General features: G+C 38.7%; 1 protein-coding gene across 9 annotated transcripts in view; it reads right to left on the bottom strand.

Moving 5' to 3' along the window:
- The window catches only part of PPARGC1A (PPARG coactivator 1 alpha), a 337,407-nt gene that overhangs the window by 53,777 nt on the left and 267,477 nt on the right, over positions 1–16,153 (bottom strand). For all 9 annotated transcript variants that reach the window (XR_009210503.1, XR_009210501.1, XR_009210502.1 and 6 more), the window contains 3 exons: positions 5,608–6,523; positions 4,944–5,048; positions 4,670–4,790 (listed from right to left, as the gene is read on the bottom strand). Coding sequence is in view for 6 of the 9 variants with exons in the window: in XM_032135352.2 (XP_031991243.2) it covers positions 4,670–4,790; positions 4,944–5,048; positions 5,608–6,523 (1,142 nt within the window). In the remaining 3 variants the exon portion in view is untranslated. The remainder of the gene's footprint in view (positions 1–4,669; positions 4,791–4,943; positions 5,049–5,607; positions 6,524–16,153) is intronic.

Raw genomic sequence — 16,153 nt, 5'->3', positions numbered from 1 at the left:
TTCTCACAAATGGCTAGTTAATGTAAAGTGATTTAATAAAAACCAAGTTGACACTTGTATTACAAGTGCTCTTTGGAAGAGAACTGATATAGATTACTTTCATCTAAGAATTAACAGAGGAACTAGTCAACATTTGTAACACAAAGGGACAACAGGGTAGCATTTGCTTCCAAGCTGAGGCTGGTGACCCTCAGGGTGCTTTTGTCTCATCTAGACCAATGACACTACTTGCTCTATCTGTAAAGGGCCAAACTAGCAACAAAAAAGACACCTCCCTTCCTTTCTTTATTAGTATCTGGCACTTAATCATCTTTAGAAGGCATAAAATAAACACATCATTTATTTACATACTTTTGATTAAAATATTAATCTGGCTTTAGTTATAACTGTGTTGTGTCTTGGCCATATAAGCAAATTTATGATGAAACTGTTAATCTTTCTCTTTAATGTCCTATTTTCGGGGGAAAAATGAAGGATTTTATAAAATATAAATTTGCAAACACCAAAATAATCATTTTCCTGCATGTTTGCTCAGCATGATTTTCTTTTGCAATGATTATAATGTGCCATATTAAAAGGCTTTGTAAATTATATGTCACGATATAAATGTGAGTTATTATAATTATTGAATAGGCCATTAATTAAATACAGTGATATTAGAAAAATTAAATTTTAATTTTCATTAGTCTTCGTAAGTGTTAACTAATGACACTTTGGCAAATCTTAATATCACTGCTCATTTGGAAGTTGAGAAAAATGAGGCAAATTGTTGTAATTTGCAAAATGCCTTTGATTCAGTCTTAGGTAGATTCAAAGTTAAATGGCAGCAAACCCTCCAAAACTTTGGCCTAAGTGTTCAATTACTTCTCACTTCTTTCTCCTTAAGTGCCTGTGTTGAACAAATCTCTCATTTAACCTTTTTTCTCCAGCTGGTAACTGTTGGCCAATGCTTGATTTTGATTCCATTAGTCAGCTCTTTTATATAGCTTTTGCAGAATTGTGTTGATGTTAGTGAGTTTTTTTTAAAGATAACACATAAATCTAACCTTTACAGTCAAAAATCATTTCCCTAAGCCTTGGCTAGCTTAGATGCAAGATATGTCAAAAGCTGATCTTCACTGAGCTAACTCTGAGTGGCTAGCACAGACAGGCAGCAGCTGCACTGAATAAAAGCAGTGCTATAGCTCATTGATTAGTCATGGCTCCCTAGAGCCTCATGTCAGAAAAGACCGTAAGGCTCTGAGGGGGCTCAATGGGAAAGAGTTCCATTATTGATTAGGAATGTCTGCCACGGGCATGGGCTGGATTTTCACAACTGGACTGACTTATTTTTGCCATCCAAAGTCTAGGTTGATAAACAGCGGTAGGGAGTAGGGGTAAAGCCTAACCACTAGTCAGCAGCTGCTGAAAATGAGGACTAATCTTCAGACAGCAAACAAATATAACATAACATGGATCTTTACACAGAAGGGTCAGCACTGTCTATATGTCAAGTGAATATAATACCCCCTGGTAAGTCGTGCTGAAATCTATAAAATGTCATTGAAAAGTAGTTCATAAGAAATGTGGGTGTGTCTATCTACGACAAATCCACAGCCAATATCATACTGAATGGGCAAAAACTGGAAGCATTCCCTCTGAAAACTGGCACAAGACAGGGATGCCCTCTCTCAGTGCTCCTATTCAACATACTGCTGGAAGTTCTGGCCAGAGCAATCAGGCAGGAGAAGGAAATAAAGGGTATTCAATTAGGAAAAGAGGAAGTCAAATTGTCCCTGTTTGCAGATGACATGATTGTATATCTAGAAAACCCCATTGTCTCAGCCCAAAATCTCCTTAAGCTGATTAGCAACTTCAGCAAAGTCTCAGGATACAAAATTAATGTACAAAAATCACAAGCATTCTTGTACACCAATCACAGACAAACAGAGAGCCAAATCATGAGTGAACTCCCATTCACAATTGCTTCAAAGAGAATCAAATACCTAGGAATCCAACTTACAAGGGATGTGAAGGACCTCTTCAAGGAGAACTACAAACCACTGCTCAATGAAATCAAAGAGGATACAAACAAATGGAAGAACATTCCATGCTCATGGGTTGGAAGAATCAATATCGTGAAAATGGCCATACTGCCCAAGGTAATTTATAGATTCAATACCATCCCCATCAAGCTACCAATGACTTTCTTCACAGAATTGGAAAAAACTACTTTAAAGTTCATATGGAAGCAAAAAAGAGCCTGCATTGCCAAGTCAATCCTAAGCCAAAAGAACAAAGCTGGAGGCATCATGCTACCTGACTTCAAACTATACTACAAGGCTACAGTAACCAAAACGGCATGGTACTGGTACCACAACAGAGACATAGATCAATGGAATAGAACAGAGCCCTCAGAAATGATGCTGCATATCTACAACTATCTGATCTTTGACAAACCTGACAAAAACAAGAAATGGGGAAAGGATTCTCTATTTAATAAATGGTGCTGGGAAAACTGGCTAGCCATATGTAGAAAGCTGAAACTGGATCCCTTCCTTACACCTTATACAAAAATTAATTCAAGATGGATTAAAGACTTAAATGTTAGACCTAAAACCATTAAAATCCTACAAGAAAACCTAGGCAATACCATTCAGGACATAGGCGTGGGCAAGGACTTCATGTCTAAAACACCAAAAGCAATGGCAACAAAAGCCAAAATTGACAAATGGGATCTAATTAAATTAAAGAGCTTCTGCACAGCAAAAGAAACTACCATCAGAGTGAACAGGCAACCTACAGAATGGGAGAAAATTTTTGCAACCTACTCATCTGACAAAGGGCTAATATCCAGAATCTACAATGAACTCAAACAAATTTACAAGAAAAAAACAAACAACCCCATCAAAAAGTGGGCAAAGGACATGAACAGACACTTCTCAAAAGAAGACATTTATGCAGCCAAAAAACACATGAAGAAATGCTCATCATCACTGGCCATCAGAGAAATGCAAATCAAAACCACAGTGAGATACCATCTCACACCAGTTAGAATGGCCATCATTAAAAAATCAGGAAACAACAGGTGCTGGAGAGGATGTGGAGAAATAGGAACACTTTTACACTGTTGGTGGGACTGTAAACTAGTTCAACCATTGTGGAAGTCAGTGTGGCGATTCCTCAGGGATCTCGAACTAGAAATACCATTTGACCCAGCCATCCCATTACTGGGTATATACCCAAAGGACTATAAATCATGCTGCTATAAAGACACATGCACACGTATGTTTATTGCGGCACTATTCACAATAGCAAAGAGTTGGAACCAACCCAAATGTCCAACAATGACAGACTGGATTAAGAAAATGTGGCACATATACACCATGAAATACTATGCAGCCATAAAAAATGATGAGTTCGTGTCCTTTGTAGGGACATGGATGAAACTGGAAAACATCATTCTCAGTAAACTATCGCAAGGACAAAAAACCAAACACTGTATGTTCTCACTCCTAGGTGGGAATTGAACAATGAGAACTCATGGACACAGGAAGGGGAACATCACACTCCGGGGACTGTTGTGGGGTTGGGGGAGGGGGGAGGGACAGCATTAGGAGATACACCTAATGCTAAATGACGAGTTAATGGGTGCAGGAAATCAACATGGCACATGGATACATATGTAACAAACCTGCACATTGTGCACATGTACCCTAAAACCTAAAGTATAATTAAAAAAAAAAAAAAAAAAGAAATGTGGGTGTGTCAATTACCCAGTTAGATAGCGACCATCACACAGAAGAAATAACTTTTTTTTTTTTTTTTTTTTTTTTTTTTTTTTTTTTTTTTTTTTTTTTTTTTTTTTTTTGAGACAGAGTCTCACTCTGTCACCCAGGCTGGAGTTCAGTGGTGCAGTCTCAGCTCATTGCAACCTCCACCTCCCTGGTTCAAGCAATTCTCCTGCCTCAGCCTCCTGAGTAGCTGGGATTACAGGCATGCACCACCACGCCTGGCTAATTTTTGTATTTTTAGTAGAGACAGCGTTTCCTGTCTCCTGTGTTGTTTCCTGTTTCCTATGTTGGCCAGGCTGTTCTCAAACTTCTGGCCTTAAGTGATCCACCCGCCTTGGCCTCCCAAAGTGCTGGGATTACAGGCATGAGCCATCGTGCCCAGCCAGAAATGATGACTTTCTTAGCAACTCTTCCTCCCCTGCCTCCTTTAAATCCAACTTGAACTCAGTCTCTTCATGGACAATTTAAGTCTCCTGCCGGCCAAAAAGACAAAAACTGAAACGAGATAGCAATCCCTCCTCTTTTTCCACTCAAAGAGAGAAGTAACAGGAAACAGAAAGAAAAACTCATCCTGTGATCAGAAAGAACCAATATCTGACTGAAAAAAAATCTCTACTCCCTCCATTTTTCAAAACAGAAGGTGAAAACAGTAATGAACTTCAAAATGAAACTGTGAGTGAGAAATATACTGACTTAAACATTTTATTTTCCAATAAGTTAGGTCAACAGGGACCGAAGACTTATGGATATTTTAAAGCCAGAAGGCTGAAAATGGCCTGTTCTAACAAACTAACAAAGACTTAGCTTTTGTTTATTTTCTAATTTATCACCAAAAAAAGCACACAGAAAAAGAAGAAACCCTACTTTAAAATAAAAGTGAGCTCCAGGCCACTTACAATTGCCTTCTGCCTCTGCCTCTCCCTTTGCTTGGCCCTCTCAGACTCTCGCTTCTCATACTCTCTGCGATATTCTTCCCTCTTCAGCCTCTCGTGCTGATATTCCTCGTAGCTGTCATACCTGGGAAACATAACTTCATCACTAAGTCAACCACCTCAATTTGCATGAGCAAAATGAATAATAATATGGGGAGGGGTATAGGGTTTTGGAGAACATCTTGTCATCTCAAGGAGGGGATAAAGGGAGCCAAACGAAAATGACATGCCTCATTACCTGGGCCGACGGCTGTAGGGCGATCTTGAACGTGATCTCACATACAAGGGAGAATTTCGGTGCGTGCGGTGTCTGTAGTGGCTTGACTCATAGTAATAGCAGGATCTGCGACAGAGGAGAAAAACAAAAAGGGCGTTTGCAACTGCCACTTAACCCAAGTTTATCAGCACTGTGGAGCATCCTCTGGGACACTGTATTACAGAGACTGGCTTTTTCTTCCCAGCTACTAGTGAGATTTCCCAGTGACAGTTTGTGATCATCTAGTCAGCTTAGAGGGCTGGGAGTGATGTGCTCTCTCTCAGCGTCTCTTATTGATGTTAACACTGAGCACCAGGTCTGGTACACTGTCAGCTTTATCTTGCATGGGTCTCCGCTATCCTGGCACAGGGCAGCTCTCCAGGTAATGGAAAAAGTTAGATGAGCAAGTTTCTTAACAAATTGCTCTCTCTGATAGGACTGGCTCAAGGCACTGTGCTCAGAGCTGACAGATTTCAGAGAACATGGAGAGAGATGTGAGTGTAACAACATTCTCGTTAGTTCCAGCAGCGCCAGAATTGCAGTGGTCGGGCAAGAATGGCTGCAGATTTCAAATTTTTATTTGTATTTTATTTTTTTTACTTCTTAGGAACACCTTTTGTGTTATTAGGGTTTTGCCAAGGTTTACCTTGAAGAGGATCTACTGCCTGGGGACCTTGATCTTGACCTGGAATATGGTGATCGGGAACACGACCTGTGTCGAGAAAAGGACCTTGAACGAGAGCGCATCCTTTGGGGTCTTTGAGAAAATAAGGATTTGGGTGGTGACACGGAATCTCTACATGGAGAGTTAAAAGAAGAGCAAGAAGGAGACACATTGAACAATGAATAGGATTGCGTGCCATCCCAAGGGTAGCTCAGTTTATCACTTTCATCTTCGCTGTCATCAAACAGGCCATCCATGGCTAGTCCTGAATTTATAAACATAGGTAGTTTGGAGAATTGTTCATTACTGAAATCACTGTCCCTCAGTTCACTGGTCTTGTCTGCTTCGTCGTCAAAAACAGCTTGACTGGGATGACCGAAGTGCTTGTTCAGCTCGGCTCGGATTTCCTGGTCTTGGAGCTGTTTTCTTGTGCTGCAAGGAGAGACCTGCTTGCTTGCCTCCAAAGTCTCTCTCAGGTAGCACTGGTCTGAATCTGTAGAAGAACAAATCTGCCCCTGCCAATCAGAGGAGACATCTTTATTTTCTAGTTGTCTAGAGTCTTGGAGCTCCTGTGATATATTAATGAGTATTTCCGTTTTGGAATTAATTGACTGGCAATAGTCATGGTCACCAAACAGCCGTAGACTGGGCCGCTTGGTCTTCCTTTCCTCATGTCCGCCAGTGAGCACTGAGGACTTGCTGAGTTGTGCATACAACTCGGATTGCTCCGGCCCTTTCTTGGTGGAGTTATTGCCTTGTGTACCAGAAGACTCACTGTACCTGGGCTTCTTTGATGGTGGTGGCACCACAGTCTTGCAAGAGGACTTCAGCTTTGGAGAAGCCCTAAAAGGGTTATCTTGGTTGGCTTTATGAGGAGGAGTGGTGGGTGGAGTTAGGCCTAAGGCAAAAATTAGAAAAAAAAAAAAGCGGGGGGAGAGAAAGAGAAAACAGACAGAGATAATGTTCTTAAATGCCAAGACACATGTTTCTAATTTTTCCAAGATTTCAGACAAGGATTCAAACTGAGTGAAGAAGAAGGAAACTAATTTCATGACAAGGCCTGAAAAACTGACTCATCCTCTAAGCCTCTATCACCAAGAAAAGATGGATCTACAGTGCTGAGCAGGAGGCAGAGCTGTGATCTTTTGTATTTCAAACACCAACGCTAACAAATCCTGCTTCCCAGAAAACATGAACTCATCACCCCTGGCCTGCACGGAACTAGGCATTATTACCAAAGCTTGCATTTTCAAGGGGATTGTATGGGCTGCTTTATGGAAAATTAACAAAGTGAGACTGAGGAATCACAGAATAGCCTTGGTAGCATTTGTCTGCAAAGAACATCACAGAGGATGCAAGCAGCTCAGGGGTCTTTGTCCAATCAAGAGAATCTACCCTTGGAGCCAAGGAATTAAGCAACTTAAAAGAAAAAAAAAAAAAAAAGATGGGATGACAGGAAATATGGGGCAATGGTGAGAGTGACGTAAGCAACTTCAAAGTAAGTTCAGTGAAATACGACAGCCAAATGCAGGGACCTAGAGCAACTCTACAACTTAATGGCAGTGATTCTTTGTCTCCACAGTTCATTAACCTAGTAAACCATGGCTAATGTAGGTATAATACATTCTTGTAAGCATAACTAATACATTCTGTCTAAAATATGGTTCTGCAACAGAAACCTAAGTGAACAGTAGCACTAAATATCACAGTGCCAGCCGACCATTTTATATAGAGCACAGCATAACGGAGGGTTATGAGACTGAGGGATTGAAACTCAGCCAAACTTCAGCAGTTAACTAATTAAATAAATAAAAAGGAAGAAAGGAACAGCCATCAGTTGTTGCTCCTTCTGCTTTTTTATAGGAGGGCAGAACATTTCATCAGAAACCACTGTGGGAGAGTTCGTGAAGTGTAGTAATTTCCTCTGCTGAGTTTCCCCCCGAATAAGCCCTACTCATCCCTTTGTGCCGAGGAAGAACCATTGTCAAGTGGCTCCAGAGTCCAAGGAACTTTGAAGAAGGGCAGGCTGGAGTTCAAATGACTTTATGCTTACAAGGGAGCATTTTAGTTTACAATACATTTTCTATTTAGGAGGCGGGGTGAATACAATTCAGCAAAAAGAACTTCAAGTCTGCTAACAAGCCTGGGGTTAGACTTAAGGCAAATTTCAAGGAAAAAAATGCGCTACCTTACTGGAAAAAAAATAAACACAGACACACACACACACACACATACACACACACATATACCAAGAGCCAAGTAGGTCACAGAAAGCCACATGAAATTTTGATATGAACAGGAAGATGCTGCCTCACTCTCCTACTTTATAATAAAGAAATGGAAAGAATGAATGTTTTCTCTAAAGTGAAATATTTTACACAAATATTTGGCAATTTTTATTATTCAAAGCTAATTCTCCCTGAGAGAAGAAAAGGTATAGAAATGCAAGGTGGTTTGACTTTGGAGTTCTAACTCAGAAAAGTTCAGAAAGATAGAGAAATGCAAACACAAAGCGAATGGTACACTGTACTCCATTCATGGTACACCTGAGTCTCCAAAAGGCTTCCCTTTGTTAACAGCTGCTCTTGGATGGCTCTTTACCCCTCTCTTTGCTATAGCAAAGGGAGTGACTTACATGACTGAATGAAACATCTGTGCCACTGAGGCACACTCAACTCTTGTTTCCTCTCTCATAGATGAGTATGTCTTTTACTCAATCTAAGAAATTCCTATTTGGTCAATCTTTTCTTTTCTCTCCGTTTTCACTTGTTTTATTTACCAATTGCACTGCCTTATTCATGCATACTGATTTCTTCTACATGCTACCTTCAATTACCACTTGCAATTCCCAGCAAGAAAAAAAAAAAAAAAGCACACTCTCAAATATTCCTCCTAGGAGCCTAAGATACTTAAAGAAATAATGATGAATAATCTCTCTTTGCTGAGTAAATACCAATCAAATATATCCAATGACATAGCCCTTGAATTGGAGGAAATGGCATTCAACATCCTCACATCCACCTCCATAAATCTTTGCATGATCACCCCAAGCTAGGGTAATTTTTACTTCTTTAGTAATTTACTGTCAGGATCCCTCTCTTGATACCAATCAAATATTACTATACATTTTTGCTTATCTCTTTTTGAATGTGAATTATGTCTTGTCTTTCCAAATCAATTATAAGCGCTTTGCAGGATGTTGCTTGGGCACATTTGTTGCATTATTATTTTGTACTAATTTTATTTTTTCTAGATTCTCCTTTAGTCATGAGTCTCACATTTCAGCAGCCCAACAATCACTTGAGAAACTGGGTAAACATTTTTAATGAGATGCTTCAGAGGCCACATCTGGAGAACCCCAGCCCTAGAGTGTCTGCTGCACGCCCCTTTGTACTCTCAGGTACACATATCTTGACAGATATTTTAGATTTATAAAAAGAAACCTTAAACTTCAGGAACGCCAAATTAGGCCACTATTAAAGAGAGACTGGTTCTAAAAATAGCTCAGGTATCTAGGGATTTCAAATATAGAAATCCTTCTGAGTCTTGAAAATTTGAAACCCTTGTCCTAGTACCTAAGCTCATTATCGCTTAAATAACTGGTTCTCAAGTTGCTCTGGGGAGTGGCGACACCTTGATTGTACTTTCTTTGAGTTAAAAAACAAAGCCTTTTACCTCTGTCACACATTAGACAGCCTGTGGCCATTGAACAGACATTCGTTGAACACCTACTATGTGCTGGATATGACACCAGATACTACTATTTCAGGGACTCAGCCTCCAGGGACTTCAAATCGATTTTAATAGAAAGGCGCTTCTTTAAAATTTGACATGAGTATATTTTTCTGCATATACGCTTAAAATTGATGGAAACACCCAGAGACCATCAAATATGCCCTGTGAGTAAAAATATCAGGGCTGTAAATTTCTGCTGGCACCATTTGTTGAAACAAATAGGTAATACTTGCTTATTGAATGGAAGATATTTCAAGATTAGTGAGTAGATGGAGAGAAAAAAATAATTTGGTTAATTCCCTAAACCCTTCATTGTTTACTGAAACCTCTCTAACCAGAGAATATCTCAAAGCAAGATTGAGGAATCTCACAGATGACAAGATTTCCTATCACCAAGTGCCTCCCTAATGGAAAGCCTATCTCCAGATACGATACAGCTGAGACCCAAAGCCAAACAAAACAAAACAAAGGTGCAAGGAGTACGTTTCTTTCTTTTAACACAGTGTTAAACTTTTCAGAGCTGCTGATGAGACAGGCAACCCCTTGCTGCCTCTGAACTAGTTGTTATTTCTCTAGCCTCACCTCTGCTACCCAAAACTTTCCCCCTGAAGTAAGAGGGAGGTCGGTGCTCAATCCCTTGATGCCACTACCTTTGCTCATCTTCCCACTAATCTCTGGACTCTCGATTTCATGCCACAAGCCCAAATCAACAGTGCTAATGCCTCCCATAACCTCTGGATTATTTCCTGCATGTTGATTTTCTGGGGAATGTGTACATTTTGGTGTTGACAGTACAAGGTATATTCCCTGCTCTCTCTTGAACTTAGCAGGTTTTGACAGATTTATGTGAGGACAGATGGCCATTACAGGCTGAAGGCTGACAAGAGGCAGTTCCAAGCATTGTTAACACACTTGCACAAACTCTCAGCAGTGCAGCTCGGTGCAGAATGTAATTCAGACTATAGCTTTTTTATTGCCGCCTATTTTCTTTTGTCAAAAGAGCCTGCTGTGCAGAGCAACAAATGGCTGCTATTACCCAGAATGTAATGGGTGTCAGACAAATCACATAACACAAACAATCAAGAGTATGTAGGTCATATTTCAACAGAGCACAACCTTAGCAATATTTATGATTACTGCATTGAAATGTGCTCCATAATAAACAAGCACCTCTACATCACTCACACTTACGTACTTCTGCACAGCAAATCTGGGAGAAGTGGTACATACTCTACAGTCATCTTTTTAAACAGCCCTTTTATTAAAAAAAAAAAAAAGGCAAAGACAAGTTTTGTTTTGTTTTTCATTATCGCTATGAAAGGATTTTCTTGGAGGAGTTTTCTTTTGGGTTTGTTTAATTGAATGACTCTGATAAATGGTGAGTCCCTGGCTCTGTTTCTTGTGATGTGCTATTCACCAATGACATCTTTTTTTTTTTTTTAGTAGTTTATAACATTTTGCAGAATCTACTGCAAAATCTGCAACTTACTTTCGAGTTTATTTAACAGTGGAATTTTGCATATGTTGCATGCCAATTCAGGTATTTAAGAAAAAAAAAAATCAGGAGATGAGTTTCTAAGTTGCTTAAAAACACACCAAAATAGGAAGACTGAGCAAAGAGAGGTGTGTGACTTGTCCTACTCACATATTTCAGGCCTCATGAATTTGGAGTGGGTGTCAAGAGTGCAGAGGGAAAGCTGATATTCACTGAGTACCAACCGTTACCTCTACAGCAGTTGTTAAAATATTCAGTTGATAAAAGCTGCTCTAGTGTTCTCTCCTTCTGCACCTACCTCCCCAGGACTCACTGGAGCTCCACAAGACCCAGCAACTGAAGTGTTCACACTTGGCATAGAAGATTCTCCAACAGACCCCGCTGGTCCTCTGGCTGGCCACAGTCCATTTGGGAGTGGCCTGCCTTCAGTACATTTTAAGTATTTCTCCTATCACCCCTGGTTACTGGGGAACAAACTGGCCTTGGAGAAAAGCTTCAGAACATTCCTATGACATATGCCTAATTCCCCAACTCTTGCTCATGGAAGATGAAGATATCATTAATTGACCCCTGTGTAAATTCCCCACAGAGCTGGGCTAGGGGATGAGTAAGGGGAACCTGGCATTTCAGGTGGCTATTGCCAAACCCCAAAGCTGATGTGGGAGAGAAAATTCCTTTGCCATCCTTGGCTTACAAGAAATAGGATGGTACCATTTCCAGAAAAGAAAAATTAGGAATAAAGGAATTGTCATTATAGACACCGGGTCAAAAAGAATGAAATTGAAAATAGAAAATGAAGAATATGGTTGAAATATGGAAGAAATCTCTGACAGTAAGAGCTGCCAAGCGTTGAAATGGGCTGTAAAAAGAATTTGTTGGGTCTTCCTTTCTTAGATTCTTGAAGCACAGGAATAGATTATGTGGCCTGTCAAAATCACCTTCCAGTTCTCTGATGCTACGGTTTTCCTTTTAAAACTACCGACAACTACCCATATTTTATTTTGATCCACTTTCCCAAAGATATGTCACATGCACAAGGAGTATGTATGCCAAAAGGCTACAGCCGTTTGTCAATATTTATGCTGTTTGTCAGTACATTTTTCCAGCAAAATGAACTTTTAAATTGAGAGTCCAAAAAGGCAATGTAAAATTCAACATAAAAGTGGTAGTTACAAATTGGTTAATGAGTATTTTGTTGTTATTTTTATTGTGAGTCTACTAAAATACACTTTGAATGACTGCTGATTAAAGCCTAGAGAAAAAATTAAGTAAAAAATAAATAACATCAAATCACATGTGCCCTCTGATGAAAATAATGTGGAAAAACATATATCAATGGAGAAAAAAATTATGAAGGCCTACTTGTTTTAGGGTGATGACATCTGATTATATTTTTTGCTCTTCTCATTTTCTTTATCAGTTATAATATAGCTCTACTGCTGTTACAATGTTTACAGTAATAACAAATAAAAACTACATATACATATACATAAAATTTTGGGGTCAGTCACTTTAGTCCCTACCCAAATTCCTTCGTGTCTGTGGTTAAAACCGTCACCTTGTTGAGCTGATATTGCTTTGCCATTCCCATTTCAGAAACAAAAAAGTGTAGCACTCTGAAAATCTCCATATGCAATAGATTTAAATGCCTTCTGCCAAAAGAGCATTCTCTTTTCTCTCATCTTGCTTTACTAACAGCTATTTTGAAATCAAATTAGTTTTTACACCTGTAAAAGAGAAGAGTTTTTTTTTTTATCAGCCAAAATGAGCTAGTTTAGGACAATCACAAAGAAGTCAGACCAGCTGGCAATATCTAATAAAGCAAACTTCCTATCTCATCCCTCCTGTTTCCCAAAGACACTGCAGATGGGGCAGAGGCATTATTCTGGAGGTCTTAGAATTTTGTTGACTCTTTACATTTCCACTTAAACACTTGGAAAATTGCACGAAAATTTGTGAGAGTAAGGAAAAAGAAGACACCAGAAGGCCTGAGCCAAAGCTTGGGTCACTTCTGCTGCTGCAATCAAACCGATTAAGCCTGTAGACCAAGGATCAACAAACTACCAATATAAATGCTGTTTCTACCCTTGCCACCCACCTGCTGCACCTATGGCAGACATCACTAACTGATCATGACATTCCCCGTGAGCACAGACTTGGCCTTAGAATCTTTCTCAACACAATGCTCCTGGCAGATAGTACCAATCAATGACACTTGGCAAGTGCAATGAAGCCTATTTAACATAACATATATCAATTACTATCTTTAAATTTCAGACTTCAGGAAAGAGACATAATTTCTCTTCAGGCAGACCTGCTTTGAACCCAGGGTCCATTATATAGCTTGTGTCAGTGTATAAATCTTTCCTCAACAATGAAATGGGCAGAAAGTAAGGAAGATACTGTATGTAAAGTGCCTATTTAGGGAGTGCCTAATTGCCAGAAATTGTGGTCATAGAAGTAGCTCTTGCTGAGAGAATCTCAAATCAGTGAGTGTTCTACCTGGATTTGGTGAATTCCATTCCTACATCAAAAGCAGTATTTGTTCAATTTGATGTGAAAATAGTGGGGGGTGGGGGAGGCACAGAAAAATAATAAATAACTTCATATATGAGATTGCCAAAGAGGATACACAGCAAGTAAAAGGGAAGAAGTGAAGACAGTCAAAAGTTGAAAAGATAAGAAGCAAGGTACAACGACCACTGCAAATGAAGTTAACTCAGAATTAGTAATTAAATATCTAATATTTATTGAGTACTTATATAACAAGGGGGCACTCAAGTTTTATCTCATTTAATCCTAACATTGACCCAGTGAGATGTAGGTATTGTTACCATCTTCGTATCATGCATAAGAATCCTAGTCTTTCAGAGGTTAAGTAAATGGACCAAGGCCACACACTAGATGGGAGGTCATTCAGAATTTAAACTTGGGTTTGCCCAACATCCAAGCCAAGGTTTTGTAAATTTCACCAAGCTATGCCATCTGCTCTTTAAAATCTCGATATACTACTTTTAATTGAAGCTTTGCTGCTTATAAACTGTTTTACTCCAGATCAAACCACATAAAATTCCATTTTTGTGTGTCAAAAATGATTGCATACTGGCAATTTTATTTTTCAACCTATGTTTTAGTCTTTTGAGTAGACAATTTTATAAGTAGTTATGAATATGACTTTGAAATGGAGGAAACTGAGGTGTAGAAGAGATCAAGGATGTAGAAAAGAGTCTTAGCAATCAAAAGATCCAGGAGGGAAAGTGTGCATGCCATCTTGTAGCTCCTTATTGATTTCACAGTCCTTGCCAAATTCATTGTCATCTGAGCATCCCTTTGGTTTCTTGCTTTCTTGCTTCTGCTCCATCAACATCTTCTCTCCATTCCACCCCTATGCTTCAAAATCTGTGCATTTTTTTGTTATTGTTTTCCCTGAAGGCTCTCCAAGTCAGGTTAGCCTATGGAGAGTTCCATTTCCTCCACATTCCTTTCCATGGATCATCTCTGTCATTCACTAGGATGATAGTATTGCCTAAATATTTCTGTCAGTCCTTTAACTGCCTTTATCATTTTAAAAAAATCTTTTGGCCAATCAATGTCTTTAAACTTGAAGCTAGGCTACAGTGTTTTCCCTTTGATAACTCTTTTTCTCCCTTTGTGATTCTTTCTAGGTACAATTAGTGTTTGTCACAATCTTCAAACACTACTAAGTGACCAATTTTGCTGAAGATTTTTAGAGGAGATGACAATTGTAGACATTATATGTTGCATTGCATTTCAAGCCCAGAATATCTCTAGAGAACAAACAAATCTCCCTCAATCTCCTCTTTACATTATTCTCCAGGAAGATTCCAAACTTTACCTTCTAGCCTCATTCAGCATCTTTCAAGATCTCATCTCCTTGCTTTCCAAAGCTCTAAATCCCTTCTCCTACATAATGCAATTGGGCTTTACTTCAGCTTCCCCAATTTATATCTGTACAGCTATTACAATCACACTCAACAAACTAAAAACTGCTTTCTGGGCCTACCTTTGTTAGAAGGTGGTGGAACATATCCAATAAATAATTTGCTTTCATGCTACTTATCAATGTGTCTCAGTACCCCAACAGACTAAATAGTTAATGTGCATTGTACTAGTGATTGAAATTATGTAAGATGGTAAAATCTCCTGTAAATGAATGAAATGTGAGTGTGGAAAAATATTCCTGTAAAAAAAAAACTCAAAAAAGGTCATTGCTAAAATAAGTGTTATCAAATTAGTTGTGGATGGATGGAATTGGAAAATATTGGAAAAATTATAAAAATCTAGAAGAATTCAGACTACCATACCAATGTCTCTAATCTTTTCCTTCAAGGAGCAAGCAATAAAAAGTGGCTACCATCTATAATATGTATTTTATAATAATATATTAGTGTGGTTTATACAAGAAAGACGAATCGATAGAGCCCCAAATAGCAAACATAAGCTCAAGGTAAAAATCTCCATCTTCTACCAAAACTGTAATATTTGAATGTATATTTTTGTGTTTTAAGCAAAGGTAAAATAAAACAGTATAAGCTTGAATCAACTTTTTTAATAAACCCACCAATTGCTGGTCCTCACTGGTCAGATAAGAAGGCCTCTACTGTATATAATATATATACACAAAAGCTACTCCTAAACATATGTGTAATTTATAATGTATTTAAGAAATAGTGTTATGTATGTATTTAAGAAATGATGTTAAGTATATGCTTATAAGTAAAGATTTGTGTGTCTATGTGTGCATGCCTATAAAGATATGTATCTATGTACATATGTGTGAGTCTGCACACACATACGCTACATATCTACACCATGAAATTAACTACTCTACTGCTTGACCAAGTCATGCAATCATGCATTAGACCTTTCATAAGAAGGTAATTTAGCAAACTTAAAGTGTGAAATTAAACTAGCAACAATGACCACGGTGCATGTAGGCACCATAGTTCTGGTTGAAAGCATCTTGTTTAATGTACTGTTCCATTAACCTTATCAGCAATGGCCAGAGCCAAGGAATTTCTTGTTTAGACATCCCACAACTCACTTTTTGGTGGGGTTCAAGTACCTAAACTTAAAGCACTTAGTGCAAGGGCACCATTTGCAACCAACTCAGAAGTTTGCCTAAGAGCTCTTCAGTTAGTCTAAGTTTTTTAGGTGCTTCAGTATTTTTTATTAGTTTTTTTTTTTTTTAAATAAGCAACTGGAAATATTTACAGATAACTTCTTATCCAATTTTGTATTCTTTGTTAATTTCATTAACCACATAGACAGTACACT

Source organism: Hylobates moloch, unplaced genomic scaffold (genome assembly GCF_009828535.3).
Source record: "Hylobates moloch isolate HMO894 unplaced genomic scaffold, HMol_V3 SCAFFOLD_17, whole genome shotgun sequence".
Classification (NCBI taxonomy): Eukaryota; Metazoa; Chordata; class Mammalia; order Primates; family Hylobatidae; genus Hylobates; species Hylobates moloch.
Note: the sequence above shows the minus strand (reverse complement) of the source record. Positions and strands in the feature narration are given on the sequence as shown.